The sequence below is a fragment of the Gastrolobium bilobum genome, unplaced genomic scaffold (genome assembly GCF_033153095.1).
Source record: "Gastrolobium bilobum isolate Gb01-03AN ecotype WA unplaced genomic scaffold, APGP_CSIRO_Gbil_v1 utg3870, whole genome shotgun sequence".
NCBI lineage: Eukaryota > Viridiplantae > Streptophyta > Magnoliopsida > Fabales > Fabaceae > Gastrolobium > Gastrolobium bilobum.
Window position 1 is genome coordinate 144,396 of NW_026895180.1, and position 15,575 is coordinate 159,970.

A 15,575-nucleotide genomic window follows, 5' to 3' on the forward strand; every position below is an offset into this window, starting at 1 on the left:
AACACAATGAAGCCTTTTAACTTTTTTTGAATTTCTATAACCTTGTTGAAGTGTCGGGGAGTGTCGGAGTGTCGGAGAGTGTCGAAAAGTGTCGGACACGACATGTCAGAATTTTTGAAGTGTCGGTGCTTCATAGGATTGTATTATAACTATTCATAATTAAAAACTTTCCTTTTCTTTTTAAGGGAACTTTATTATGTCTAATTTGTTATTGGCATTTGGCCTATCAAAATATGTACAATAATTAGAAGACATAATGAATGAGGTTTTATTTTATTGAATGAAATTTGAATAGGTTTTTCTTTTTGTGTCTTGAATTAGGTTTACGTTGATTAACTACCCGTAAAATGAAATTTTATTAATTAAGTTTCAAACTTGGTTGTGGCATATTGGTGCATGATTTAATAGTCTGACCGTGATTAAACCAAAAAAAATTACATATATTTTTAATAATATTTGATGTATTAAGTTATAAACTAACATCAAGTCATAAAAAAACAAGTTAAATAAAAGTTATAAATTAACTTTAAATAACATATACTCTGCCATTGGCGGACCTATTTGGTTGCCAATGTGTGTCAGTGCACACATAAATTTGGTCATATATTTTTTTAGTAAAGAAGATATATATTTTTTTAATTAATTAGGAATGTTACTTAAGGAGCAATTTTAGTAGCTGCATTGCAAGTACAAGTACTAAGAAAGAAACACATTTTTTTTTGCTGCTTATGTTTTAGTGGTTTTATATCATTAAGTTAATTGTATTTTTTTATGTTAAGTCGAAGTTTTCTTTTCTTTTGTTGTTTGAGGATTATATCCCTCATAGTATATGAAAGAAATTTTTGTCATATTAAGAAAAAAACAAATTATACAATATTAAAGAAAGTGAAATGACACATTATTCAATGAATTGGTCTTTTCTTTTTCTTAACATGACAAAAAATTTGAGTCATGTAACATAAGGGATATAAATCCCTTTTTTGTTTATATTTTTTTATTTTTTAATGTATTTAAAACTTTGTTTAATTTTTTTTTTCAAAGGCACCGCCCCCAAACCCCTTTCATTAAATATTCGAATTAAATATGCACACATGAATAAAATTTCCTGGATTCGCCATTGTGATTGTACCCGGCAAGAAAAAAAATCGACCATAAAAACTAAATTATAACAGAAATACGATATTATGTCTATTTTTTTATGTCTATTTTATTGTCTTTTCACTGTCACGGTTAGATCATAATCTAAAACAATATTCTCTCCTCTTATTATTGGTTTAGATGGTAATCTAATGGTGTTAGAGATAACTACCTCCAATTATTTTTTAGATTGTAATGTAATGATATTAGAATCTCAACCAAACTCTAAAGTTTCTCCTTTCTCTCTCCTCGTTGGTTGGAATTATGAGTAAATAAAGTATAGATAAAAAAAATTTAATATAATATCTTATTGCAGATATTAAATCCATGTATTAACTTTTATTTGTCTCAAAATACTATTTCTAGTTGAATTAAAATTTTCTAAAAAAAAAAAATCATTTATACTTAAACCAAATTTCACTATTAATTTTTACCAATATTCCTTGATTTAGGATCGTTCAACCATTTCCCCAATTCACTGATCATCAAATTTCCTATCAGTTCACCAATTTTCTACTTAAACCAGCTAGTTTGGTCTGGTTTTTAAACGATTTGTAAAATGTTAGTTGCACAAATCAAAACTGTAACTAGACAACTCATTAGATCTTACTATGAACACCGGCAGAGTGCTAAATTAGACAATTAAAATGCTAGAAGCCGAAGAACTTGAAGATACTTAACTCTCCAATTTTTACAAATATTGGTGTGCATAATCAATTTCTTAATTTAATACCTTCATTAGCTGCTATTTAAGACAACTTTTAATTAAATTAAGATTCTCTTTATGAAGAACAAAAGAAAAAAAAATGAACAAACAAAATTGAGCCAGGAAATAAGACAAAACCCGTGACTCAAAATTGAGCATCACCCGATTCTCATTTATTCCCCTTCTTCCCTTCTTCGCAGAGGCCTTTGAAGATCCTTTCACCTTCGGAGACTTACTGTTGAGATATATAGTCTCACATTGATTGTATGAGCAACTAATGTAGAGTTTACAAGGTATTGGACACTCCCACCCTTTGACTAGCTTCTGGGGTGGTGTATTCCAATGTTCTTTACATGCTATCAGAGTTTCAGTGATCATAAGATCACGAGTTCGATCCTCACCGCCCCCCACACAAAATGGTAAAACCAAAAATTGGGCTCTTGCGTGAGGAAGGCTCAAAGAGTGAGAGTGTCCAAGGCCTTATAAACTCCACATTAGTTGCTTATTCAACCAATGTGGGACTATATATCTCAACACGTCCCCTCACACAAGAGCCCTCATCACGCAAGACTTACCCTTCATCTTGGAACCTCTTTTTCCTGCCTTACCCATTCCACGTTTCCTAGCACCCATCTTCATTCTGGGAACAGTGGCCAAAGTGCCACTGTTGGCAAAAAAAAAAAACACCAAAATGTCACGCCAACAGTAAATTTTGCCAAAATACCACGTGACCTATTTCGCTACACTTTGTAGCGAAATATGTGTGCAAATAATTCGCTACACGGTGTAGCGAAATATGTCACGTCAGAACCAAAAATGCCACGTGTCAAACAAGGAGAATTTCGCTACACAGTGTAACGAAATTCTCTCTGTCTGACACTTGACATTTTTGGTTCTGTGCATTCTGACGCGGCATATTTCGCTACACCGTGTAGCGAATTATTTGCACACATATTTCGCTACACAGTGTAGCGAAATATGCCATATGGCATTTTGGCAAAATTTACTGTTGGCGTGACATTTTGATTTTTTTTTATCCAACAGTGCCACTTTGGCTACTGTTCCTTCATTCTGCGATCAACAAGGACTTTTCCCTTGTCAGTCTTAACTTGGACACCTTTCTTTGCAAACTACATATTCCTTTTAGGTGGTGTTTGGTTGAGAGCTTTTTAGGGGATATCTATCTTTCTCAAGTATGCCTTTTAGAAACACCATGGCTCTGTTTGATTATTGTTTTTAAAAACAGTTTTTTAGTTTTGAGAACAAAAAAACTAAAAAAACTTGTTTGATAGCACATGTTTTGTAAAAAATATTTTGAAAACTATAACTGTTTTATTGTTTTTAGAATCAAATTTAGAGAACATGTCTGAGTTGTTTTTGTTTTCTGTTTTGGTTTTTAACTTTCAAAAAGAAAAATATATAGAAAACAACTGTTTCCATAACTATTTTTCAAAACAGTTTTAAGAACAAAAAAACCAGAACACAATCAAACAAGCCTCATGTTTGTTTCAATGTTTTTTACCAAAAACCCATCTATCCAATTTGTCTGGATTTATGAGAAACATAGATATCCGCACTGTTTAGAAATCCAGTTTGAAGGTGGGATTTTTCGGAAAACCGGTTATCTGGCTTTTAATGCACTGTTGACTTCATAAAGTTACCTAATTTTCCCAGTAAAGTTTTTCCTCACCAAACAACAACTTTTTTTTACATTTTCCTACCTATCTCACTTTATCTATCTTTCCAATCATTTCTCTATTTATCTCATTTCCCTACTATTCCAAAAAAATTTCCTCAACCAAACACCCCCTCTTCGGAACATCACTTTTTTAAAAACAACATATCTAACAAAGCGTTTTCCATATTTCTTGTGGATAATGATTTACGTCATACAACATTATTCTTGTATATCTCTTGTCCAGTAGGAGTTTTCTGATTTATATGTCCCTAATTGAGGGAAGAAAACAACATGAATAAATTAAGATTAAATAAATGAAAAAAATCTATAAACTTATGAGTCAAAATGTGATCTTAAACCTATATATTTAATTTCTCACTTAACTGGAGGAAACAAATCTGTCATGATTTATGTTGAGAATCCTATGTACCAATGAAAAGAACACAACTATACCTGAAATAAAAAGTACCACAATTATTAATCTATGAAACATATTCACATCTTCAAACTTTTACGTTCGCAACTTTTTATCATAAAACATCCTGTTTTAATTTAACATGAATGTATACACAACAACTTGCTGCGATTAAAATGTCAGTTTTCTGATGGACTGTGCCTAAACAACATCAAAGCACATGGCTTTCAAATACTGCAGCGGCAGCAACAGAATTAGCCATGGGCCCAAAAAATAGAAGATACTTTTAGAGAAGAATTACACAGAAAGTGAGTGTTAATAGTCCATCTAATATCCATACAAGTAAAGAGGCAGAAACTTCAAAGGCAACAGTTTTCCCTGAACAGAAGTTTGTCTTCAAATCATGGTAACAGGCAGGGAAAGATCGCCGCATCGCAATACAAGACTAGATTTGCGATAAATCTAAAACTGAACCAAATATTGATGTATATCAACAATGAAGTTCACTGTCAGCATTAGCTTGTCTTCTGGTATCATAAAATGAGTGGACACAAAAAGATTTCCTGTAACTGCATATTGGCATATCCATAATACTCTGACTACAAATTCCTTCAAATAAAGGGGAAAAATCAACTACCCTGAATGCTCCAAAAACCTAACTTTCGGATTTATATTCTTCAAATCAAGGCACAACAAGCTTCAGTCTGCACGAGTGCGACTGCTACTTGCAGAAGACTTCTTGCCACTATACTTCTGCATAATAATAAAAGAAATAGCGTATTATCATCCAGGCAAATGATACAAAATAATTCAAATCTTGCTTCTGCTGGACTTCATGTACAAGAAAATAACAGGTGCACAAGGTAAATGACAAAAGGCAACTAGAGCATAACAAAACCTGCTTTCCAAAGTTGAATGGAATATATTTGTGTTTGATCATGTGTGAAATTTGGCGCCTCATTGTAAGGACAAACAGAACCACCCAATAACAGAGTAATATTGGCCAGAAGACAGGAACATCAAATACAGAAAAGAAAGTCATTAGAAATGCTATGCAGAAAGCCTTTGTGAAAGAATACCTGCAGCCATAATAACAAATCAAACCATTAATCTTATCCATCAATGGAGATTAGATTCCTTCAAACTGTTCCCCAAAAGAAACAGGTAAGCTTTAACAAGACAATATTGTAAATTACATTATTGTTGAACAACTATAAAGGAATGCACATCAATAATACCAACCTCTTTTAGGAAAGCTGAATTAAATAAATCAACTCACACCACCAAAGTAACTGAACATAGCAATTCTTATTTATGAAGCCATTCCAGTCATACAACAACATCTAATCTCCATTCAAACAAAAAGCAGTTTTCAGTAAGGATTATGGGATATCCACATATTATGTTATGTAAGAACAGAGCCCCCTTATAAGTCATTTGGATTTTAAAGCCCCCTTATGAGTCATTTGGATTCTTTAAACTAAGTTTTTGAGGAAGTATGAAATTTGACAAGGAAATGCCCAGACAATTAAAGCCAAGTGGTTATTTGTTTCAAGACTTACAAGCAAATAAATAATTGATGAGACAAAAAGAACTTCAGAAGTGACAGTTGGACTAATTAAACAAATGAATTTAAAAAGAAACTTTTTCAAATTTGGAATGATACACAATCATCTAAATGCAAGAGAATAAGAAATAGGAATGTTACAAAATTTTCAATATAATGTATCAAATTCAAAAAACTTTTCAAGACCAAATTAGAATAACCAATAATGACACAAAAGGATACTTAAGTGACAATTTGTTCAATGGAAAATGTGATTAGGAAAGTTTATGTTTCAGGAAACATTTTAACAAAAGAATAGGAAAGATACACTTCCATGTAATTTATCTACTGCTATGAGCAATGACGAACAGCTTGCAGCCAAATGCCGATGGTTATTAACTGATTATTAAATGGTTGCACGCAGTGACGTTTGGGGGCAAGTAATAGCAACTTTCTGTTTGATTGTTTTCTGGTTTTTTGGTTCTTAAAACTATTTCGTATAATAGTTTATGAAACAGGTGTTTTCTGTGTTTTTTTTTAAAAAAAAATTAAAAATCAAAACACAAAACAAAAATAACACAGACATGTTCTCTAAATTTGATTCTAAAAACAAAAAAACAAATACAATTTTTAAAACTTTTTTTACAAAACAGGTCTTATCAAACGGGTTTTTTTGTTCTGAAAATCAAAAAACTATTTTTAGAAACCGTATTCAAACAGGGCCTTAATCTTTTATCCTTTCTAAAAGCTGGAAATATTTTCTAATGATCCGTAAAATGTTTTCTAAAGAGCAAACAGAAAAATTGGGGAAATATTTTCTAGATAGCTATTACCTCTAAAATGTGCAAAGCTTATAGTCTTATACTACTAATTAACACATGGAATTCAGAAATGACAGAACAAGTCAAAATTCACAGACAAAAAATCAAGTACCAAGAAGGGAGGCATTGAAGCAGCAACTATTAACATGAACCCCAAATTTAATCAAAGTTTCCTTAGAAAAATGAATTTCAAAATGTGTTAACAAATATTTACAATGTTGTATTAATATGTTAACAAACTTACTACCCATAAAACAAATTTACTAATTACCACCCATAAAACAAAAATTACTAAATTACCAGAACTTAAACTCAGGAAGTCGCCTAATGAACGGTTTGAACTCATCAGAACCTTTAGTTGGCAGCAAAGGTCCATCAGAAGGCTCCAGCTCAGGATCAACCAAAGGTGACAGAAACCCAATCAACAGATTCAGCAGGTAGATTCCCAGTCCATAAGACACAATGTAAAATCCTTGAAGATAAAAAACCCGCAAAACATATATCGACCCAATAACACAAGTCCCAATCCATCTATACGTAGCGTGTGGGGTAGATTTATCCAGATAATATTGAAATAGCTTTGAAAATTCCTGCCACCATTGGTTCACGGGTGCAGCAGGCGAGGCACTGCTGCCTCCAGTTCCTTCCATTCAATTCACAACCTGCAGAGAAACAACAAAGCAATTTATTCACACATCAAGCATAGATAACCATGTGCCATTGCGTATCAGAGCCCATATCAACACTTAATCATACATAAGCAAGCGTACGATTATCACCCGACATATATTGAATAGAAGAACGAAAATTTGCAGAAAACCCTCCATATATGAAATATAGTTTAGAAATTAGAATTTCAAGTTCTAATAATTGTAATGTTTAATCCAAAATCCGACTAAAACAATAAAACCCAAACGAATAAGTTGTCGTTTTCATAATCGTAGATAAGCCCCCCAATCAAGATCTACCGTGGAGGCAGTGCTGTTTGCGGAATCGGAAACCCTAACATTTTGGGAAAATGCAAAAGGAATCGCGGAGGGAGAATAGAAATGGAAGAAGAATGAGAGAAGGAAAAAGCAACGAAGAAGAAAAGCTGACCTGCGAGGACGGTTTCGAGCTCGGAAAAGAAGATTGAATTGATGGATGGAGGAACCAAAGAGTTTGCAGATCTACAAGGATTCGTGTGCTTTTCTTCTAATTTATTTTTTTTCTCAGTCGTTTATATATTTTATATGTTTTGTGTTTGAGTTGCGAGAATCTTGAACGACGTATATCTCTTCTGTCGTTTGACGGACCGTCAGGGGAGGGTACTGGTGTGGTGGAGAATGAAAGTGTACCGTGCACGTGTTTACTTAAATGTCATTTGTCAGTTACGGTAGCATAAAGGTATGCTTTTGACAATTTAGTAATAGTAATATTAATATGTTCTCCAAAAATAGTAATATTAATATCACTCGTCTGGTTCAGACTTTATAATTGAGAAATATATATATTATTGAAGTTATTTTTTAGTTTATCGGACAGAATTATAAGTTAAAAATGTCAAGTTTATAAACTGTTTATGGAACGTAAAAAATGTACATTGTATATTTGAGTTGGCCTTCGAAATTGACTAAACAGTGCATTACTCGTGCGTGCGTTGCACGAAAAAAAAAAATTAGTTTTTGTCTTGTAGAAACTAGAGTAACTCGTAAAAGTATATCTTTGTATTTTAACTTGTTTTGTAATCATTCAAAAATTACAAAATTTGACTTAGCTTTTTTTAGTATTTTTCATAATTGGACTTTCATTTATTACAATTAAATTTACAATAAAATAATAAATAATTATCTTTTTGTAAGGATTTGTGTCGTTAGTATTTGAAATTTTATATACGGATATTTATCATAATTAGATATACAAAATAATAATAAATTATTATTATTTTTTTGCAAAGAGTTGTATTGTTTGTATTTGAAATTTTATAAATTTGTATTTACAAAAAATAAAATTAAAATCAATTAAAAATTTAATTGTAAAAATAAAATTTTAATTTAATTATAAAAACTTGTTCGGAATCCAAAACCTAACATTTTGGAAGAATACAAAAGGAATCGCTGAGTAGGGGTGTTAACGGGCCGAGCCGAGCTTTGGTCTTAAAAGGCTAAGCTTGTGTTTAAATGTGTCAGCCTGACCAAACCTGTTACCTGTTATGAATATAATTATAATTTCAGCCTGTGGCCTGTCTTATTTACAAAAAAATAAAAGTCTAGTTTTGCCTCTTAGGTTGTTTAAAACAAAATAAGACAACAAAAATTTATCCAAACAAAATATACAGTCAACAACATTAGTAATTTCATAAATATTCATAAATTTAATATATATCCAAACAGCATAATATAAATCAAAATCATTCAAAAAGTCTATTTAATTAATAAAATGAGATGAAATGGATTGAGGAGAGAGAGCTATCACAAGTAATATAAAAAATATAAAATAAAAATAAAAATTAATATATTAGGCTAGCTTGAGAGGCTCTAAGGCCGAACTTTTAAATTGAAGTCTGATGCCTTTTTATTAAAGAAGATTTTATACAAGTCCAAACCTCGTTCCAATAATCAATTTTAGACATAAAAGCTTAGACCTTCACGAACCGAGCCAAAGGCCCCTGGCTCGTATAACACCACTATCGCCGAAGTAGAAAAGAAATAGAAGAAGAATGAGAGAAGTAAAAAGCAAGTAAGAAGAGGAGCTGAGCTTAGCTACGAGGACGGTTTCGAGCTCGAAAGATAAGAAGATTGAATTGATGGATGAAGGAACTGAAAAGTTTGCAGATCTACAAGGAAACGCGATATTGAATTTGTGTGCTTTTCTAAAAAAATTTCTCAGTCGTTTACATGTTTCATATGTTTTGTGTTTGAGTTACGAGCTAATATTGAACGGGGTATATCTCTTCTGTCATTTGACGGACCGTCAGGGGAGGGGAGGGTAAGGTTGCAGAATGAAAGTGTACCGTGTGTTTACTTGAACGTCATTTGTCAGTTACGGTAGCATAAAAGTAGAAGCTGAGGAGTGACAAGATGTTTGAGCCCATTTGTTTCGTGTTTTTAAAAAAATAACTTTTATTTCTTTCTTAATTTAAAGGTATTTTTTATAAAAGTTTGAACTATTTATATTTTTAAAAAATATTTAGTTTTTAAAAAAAATTTGGCATTAGCTTATGAAAAAATTAAGCTTTTGATTTTTTTCGTGACTTTTTTTTTTTTTTTTTTTGAATCAGACATTCAAACACACAAAAACGAGAATTTTTTTTTTTTTAAAAAAAAAATCAACTTTTGAAGAAAAAAAAATTCATTCAAACTGGTCTTTTATTATTAGATTAACATAAAAAAAATTGGATGAAATATTTTTTTTTCTTTCTTATTAATTATATATATATATATATATATATTATATGTTATGATTTGTCTTTTCAATATTAATATCACTCGTAACATGTATATTATTGAATTTATTTTTCAGTTTTTAGTTAGTCTTTTATTTAAAAAATTTAATTGTGCTAATAATCAATGATTATGTAAAATATTAAATTTATTAAATAATATAATAATATGTTAAATATCAATTTAAAAATTCAAATTAAAATTTAAGTTAATATTATTTTCAGGTTGCTGTATCGGACAGAATTACAAGTTAAAAACGTCAAGTTTACGTTTACCAAAAAAAAAAAAAAAAAAAACGTCAAGTTTACAATTGTGTTCATGGCATGTAAAAAATGTACATTGTATATTTGAGTTGGCCCTCGAATTGACTAATGTGCTCTTTTTAAGTTTTTGGACCACCTTACATTTAATGACTATTCCAAGAGCTGTCAAAATGGGTTTAGATTCGTGGGACAGCTGAAGCCCCATGACTTTTTCGGCCCAATATTAGTGGGCCTATTTTAAGCCCTAACCCACAAATTTCTTTTATTTCTTAGGTCGGGTGGCGCTAACCGGCGGGTCACGTTTTCCAATTCACTCTTGCTATCAGTGTTGTTCCTATTAGTGTCGTGTGCTCCTCCTTTCATGTCGTTTCTGTATTAGCGAACCCTAACTACAACGCAGCCATTGTCGAGCAAGTAAGGTACCATGATTCTTCTATCAAAACTCATCATTTATAAGATTCCATTGATTCTTATTAAACTCATGCTGCGACAGTGTAGTTCTATAGTAATAGGATCTGTGTCAGTGCTAAGTAGGATGCAGGATTATTCTACAGGCCAGCTACAGAGCTATGTCTCTATAAGTTTCCCTATTTCAATTGGGTCCTCAAATCTTTAATGAAAGATGTGATATGGATTAAGAGCTATGTCATGATAACGGTTTTTATTAACATGACATACTTGCCTCTAGCTATATCATGAGGATATATTGCATTGAATTGATGTATGGTAATCTGCTTCTAAGTAATTGTTTTTTCTTTTCTTGTCCATAAAGTAATGACAAAAACCTGATTTATCTCTTCTGAAGTTCTGGTATTCAGGACTTACATTAGAAACTTCATTTGATGATAAGTTTGTAAGAAATCCCTGTCCTGGTATAGCCTCCGGCTGCCCACCCTTGTTTATAATGATCTGGTCTTAATTTCTTGACAAATTCCACCTGTGAACAGATTAGTTCTGACATTTATTGCTAAAAACCAACTGTAAAATAGTGGTAAGCGCACCCTTGCTATAGTGATACCCGCACCCCTACCCTTGCTAGTCAGGCTTTAATGGGGAATGGTTTGGTTTGGATGGGGGCAAGTGACAAGCGCCTCTCCCACCCTGCCTTTTACCATTGCTATTGTTATTGTTATTCATTTGATTTGTTGAACCAGATGGCGATGCAGATGGAGGCTGAGAAGCAGAAGCAGTTTGAGGTGGATTTGGGTAACCTGATGGCGTTGGACACTCATCACACCTTTCCTTCTCAACCACCCATTTCCAGGTTTCTTCTTTTTCTTCTACTTCTTATTCTCATTTTCGACGGAGAGCCACCCTCCCTCATTGCTAACCTTAATTAAACCTAGGGCGGACCTCATCAACGAGTGTTTACAAAAAGGAACTCAGTTAGTTCAAGCTATCGCAGATGCACTCTTTACTTTGCCATCGACCGAAGATGTAGATGGACCCCTTGTCAAGTTGCCTGCACCACTGACTAAATTGCCTAGAGAGAAACATGTAACCCCTCTTACTTCTACTTCTATTCACTTGTTTCCCACACTCCAATCTCTTTTTTTATTTAAAAAATTATGCAACCTGTTAAGTTCCTTTAATGCTGAAATACTCACCATGCTAATATTTATTCCCACTGAGTTGCAATTTTCCTACAGCTAAGTAAAATCCTCTTGTCGTTAATATTATAATTGTATCTTTGTTTATAGTTCCTATTTCTTAAATGAACTATCAGTCCTATCTTGCAATTAACTTTACACTTGTCTCATTTATATTGTTATCTTTACCTTAGATTCCATGGTTCTAGTGTTTCTCTATGTCTAATTAGCCAAATCCCTTGCTTATCAAGTTTTGTAATGCTTTCAGCTGCCAAAGCCAAAGCCTCCTACTAAATGGGAAGTTTTTGCCCAAAAGAAAGGTTAGTCATGCTGTATATGTGCCTTTCAAATGATTTCATGTTGAACATAACCTTCTTCCTGCTTTTATCGATGCTTATGTATCTGATTTGGGCTTAGGGTTGTTTTCTAATTTTTATTATCTGAAACCTATTCTATGCTATTTTTGTAGGCATACAGAAACGGAAGAAAGACAAAATTGAATATGATGAACAGTCTGGAACCTGGAAACGTAGATATGGGTATGATCGTGCAAATGATGAAGATGCTGTACCCATTATTGAGGCAAAAGCAACAGATGGTAAATAATTGAACATGCCTTTCCACATGAATGAATCATTATTGAAATCACTGCTACTGTGCTTCTCTTAATGGCCATGTATGAAGAGACCCTTCTTTGAGGTGTTACTGTTGGGCATCAATGGAACTACTAGACCTGTTAGGAACAGGAGAAAAGTTTAACTTGGATAATTAGGTGGCAAACCTGGAAGGCATTTGTACTCAAACAGTACAAATTAAAGGAAAATCTGAGATAGAGCCCCATTTGTCCATTTGAAGATCCAAATTATAAAAGGGAAACATTCAAATATATCAGGTCATGCACAATGTTTAATCATAACATGCAGGGGATAGTGTTGTACCAATGAGGTGGCGTAACATACTGGATAGGAGAGAGATGATGGAATCTTCTTAATTTGTTATGTAAAGGGATGGTTACGGTATAAACATATATAAGTGGGGAAATGCATTGAGTAAGATATCTGGAATATTGCTTGGACTTGGGTCTTGGGAGAGAGTAGAGCCTCTCTAATTGCTCTATACTATCCTTTTCTTTTCTGGTTTCACTTGTAATTTTCTGCCATTACTGTTCTATTGATATTCCTTGTATCAGTTGTTTGCATTTCATGTACTGTTGATTTGCTTTAATTTCTTGTACTGCTAAGACTAATACTAGTAATACGAGCCTCTGTTTTCATTCAAGTACCCATTTGAGTTCTGTTTTCTGTTTTTATTGGCTGGGTTCTTATCAAGTATCCATCAGTTAGGACTTCAAAATGTGGAAGGTGTTATTTTCGTACTTGTTTTTGGTACTTTGTTATTCTGTTCTGTATTCTGCATTATGGACATGAAGCTTCTTGCATGTGATAATCTGGATCAAGTTAGTAGTTTATATGTCTCTATTTCAAATCATTTATAATTGTTATGTAAACCTCTTGTGGAGCTAATGTTGTTATTATGTTTCTGATTTATTTTAGGATTTCTATCTTTTCTGAGTGCGTACAGGGTGCATATTTGTAATTCACATTTTTGTGGGCATATAATTTTATGCACCAATCAAAGCTATCAGGATGGTATAGTAATGGATATTGTAACATCTTGCAGATCCAAAAGAGGATCCTTTTGCCAAAAGAAAAGAAAATAAGAAGAAAAGAGTTGAAAAACAAGATAAAAATCGACTACAGAACCTGAAAGAAGCTGCAAAATTCGGTGCTTTACCAAGGTTTTTCTCTTACCTATTTTTCAATTAGCCATTTAGCCTTGAGGCTTTTGTAGCATGAGAATTGTATGTTATTGTCTATCAGAATATACATCATAGGTTCATAGTTGTGTGAATTTATTTCATGGATCATTGACTGCCTTCCTGAAATCATAACTGAGGTGGAGTCAGACCTTAGTGGCCGTTGGAGATATACCTCTCACCTTGGTCTAGTGGCCACCTATTCTGGAATTGGATTAGATGCTGTCCACTTTCTTTTTTGAGTTTGCTGAAGTTTCTTCTGCACAACTTATAAAACTGAAATGAGATCTACAAATTCTTTTTATACTATTGTGTTGGGTCAACTAGTGATTACTGCTTTTTATTTTTTACATGCTCCAAAGCCCTAATTACTTTTGCTTGCTGGTAGCTTGATATTCTCAATGAACGGTCTTGCCCCTGCTACCGTTGGAACCTTTTTTTTTTTTTTTAGTATTAAGAAGGGGCAAAGCCCAAAACAAAAAACTACAAAGCGGATAAATCGAAGTCCAAAATAGGACTCAGAGAACTGGGGGGGGGTTCAGGGAGCAACAAAAGCTCTTCTCTAGAACCAAAAGCTAGTTTGGCTAAATGGTCAGCACTAAGGTTGCCCTCTCTCCTAACATGGCCGAAGTGAACATGCCAATCTTTGCTACACTGTAGCTTGATGCTGACAATAAGCTGGTGGAACCTTAAATTCTAGCAGATGTAATCATTTGTAGATTTTGACTGTTTATCTCCGTCCTTCCCAGTATGTTGTTATGTCCCCAATTTTGGGACCACCTAATAATTGGTGGCACCTTAACTTCCAGTAGATATAATCATTTGGAAATTTGTGTGTCAACTTCTTACTCGGTTGTTGGAGAGTTTTGACCTAGCGTGTTTTGTATACTTTAATATATATCTTTATTCTTTTTCTCTTCTTTTCTTTGGACATGTTTGTGCTATGTCTTCTCTTGTAATGAGATCTGAATAAATTCGTATGCAGCCATGTCCAGTTGGCTGCTACAGCTTTACCTATAACAGGAACTCAAGCAGCACCCAAGAAAGTTACCAAGGATGAACTAGGTAATGTAGCAGGAATAGCAGCAACTGCAACTGCCAGTGGTGGGAAATTTGACAAGAAATTGGCAGGTGAAAAGCCTGCACAACATAAAGGAAAATATCGAAAGGTTGTGCACTGTGCTCTTAATGAAATCAGTGTCTCTGATTTATGTAAATTATTGTATGTAGAAGCATCCGTCTTTCATTAAATTGACTAATTAGCTTCCTTTGTTCTGTTTTCATCTAGTTCCTGCCTGTTGTGGAAGGAACAGGGATAGGATCGCAGGAGAAGGAGCAAACTGAAAAAATATTGAACAGGATCATCTCCAAGAATTCCCATGACATACTCAATGTTGGCAAGGTACATTCAAGTCATTTAGTGACCTAGATTTCAATTTTTACTAAGTTTTATTAACTTTTTTCAACATTGTATTCTCTGTATTCTAGGCCATCACAATGCACAATGTGAAGAAAGAGAAAAGGAGAAGGAGTGAGACAGGGAGGGCTTCCTCAAATGACAGCAAATTGAAAACTCAGAAGTCGTCTTTTAAAAAGGGAAATTTCAAGAAAGGGACGGCAAAAGGAAATCCCAATAAAGGCAAGGCAAAAGGAAAATAGTTTAGATTATTTCGAAGGTTGTAGATTTTTTGGGAACTCTTTACTGGCTTAAAGTTTTGTAGACGATTATTTCATCTATCAATTGCTATACTTTTTATTTATTCTCTACCTCAATACAGTTAGCTCTTTTTATAGACAAAAAATCTCCTTTTTAACTTTTCAAATCAATGCCTAGATATATGGCAGGCAGCAGGCATCAGGCATGTTCATTCCGTGCTCTTCCTATTTAGAATTCACAAGCAAGATATCTCTAGAGCCCGTATGTTACACTAGGTAACGAAGAAAAGGGAAAACAGAGAAGTGGAATTGGAAACAAACTTCAATATTATTCAGAATAGTTATCTCTGTACACAATCTCCCTATTTGAACTATTCATTGTACACATGTCACCTAACTAACTACACCTTATTTCAGCTGTCAATATACTCTGTTATCAGTTACACAAGAGCTACTTACAACTAGCTACTCATTTACAAGTGTAATCCTTCAACCAAATTGGTGCTGCTCTCTTTCAAATGGGCCT

At 33.3% G+C, this 15,575-nt stretch overlaps 2 protein-coding genes across 4 annotated transcripts; one reads left to right on the plus strand and one right to left on the minus strand.

Moving 5' to 3' along the window:
- Positions 1 to 4,071: 4,071 nt before the first annotated feature.
- On the minus strand, positions 4,072 to 7,532 carry LOC133297916 (protein RER1B-like). The gene is made up of 4 exons (XM_061497155.1): positions 7,402 to 7,532; positions 6,604 to 6,965; positions 4,835 to 5,015; positions 4,072 to 4,689 (listed from the first exon to the last, which is right to left on the minus strand). The coding sequence occupies exons 2-4, from the start codon at positions 6,951 to 6,953 to the stop codon at positions 4,636 to 4,638; spliced, it is 585 nt and encodes a 194-aa protein (XP_061353139.1). The 5' UTR covers positions 6,954 to 6,965; positions 7,402 to 7,532; the 3' UTR covers positions 4,072 to 4,635.
- Positions 7,533 to 10,294: 2,762 nt separating this feature from the next.
- Positions 10,295 to 15,215, plus strand: LOC133298400 (ribosome biogenesis regulatory protein homolog). Of its 3 annotated transcripts, none has more exons than XM_061497667.1 (9): positions 10,295 to 10,407; positions 11,143 to 11,252; positions 11,335 to 11,485; positions 11,846 to 11,897; positions 12,047 to 12,175; positions 13,258 to 13,375; positions 14,379 to 14,562; positions 14,682 to 14,795; positions 14,882 to 15,213. In XM_061497667.1, exons 2-9 carry the CDS (start codon positions 11,143 to 11,145, stop codon positions 15,050 to 15,052), a joined length of 1,029 nt encoding a protein of 342 aa, XP_061353651.1. In that variant the 5' UTR covers positions 10,295 to 10,407; the 3' UTR covers positions 15,053 to 15,213. The 3 variants fall into 3 exon arrangements, with proteins under 3 accessions (XP_061353651.1, XP_061353660.1, XP_061353669.1); XM_061497676.1 differs by having other exon boundaries at positions 10,309 to 10,402; positions 14,882 to 15,214; XM_061497685.1 differs by having other exon boundaries at positions 10,384 to 10,402; positions 11,155 to 11,252; positions 14,882 to 15,215.
- The last annotated feature ends 360 nt before the right edge of the window (positions 15,216 to 15,575 follow it).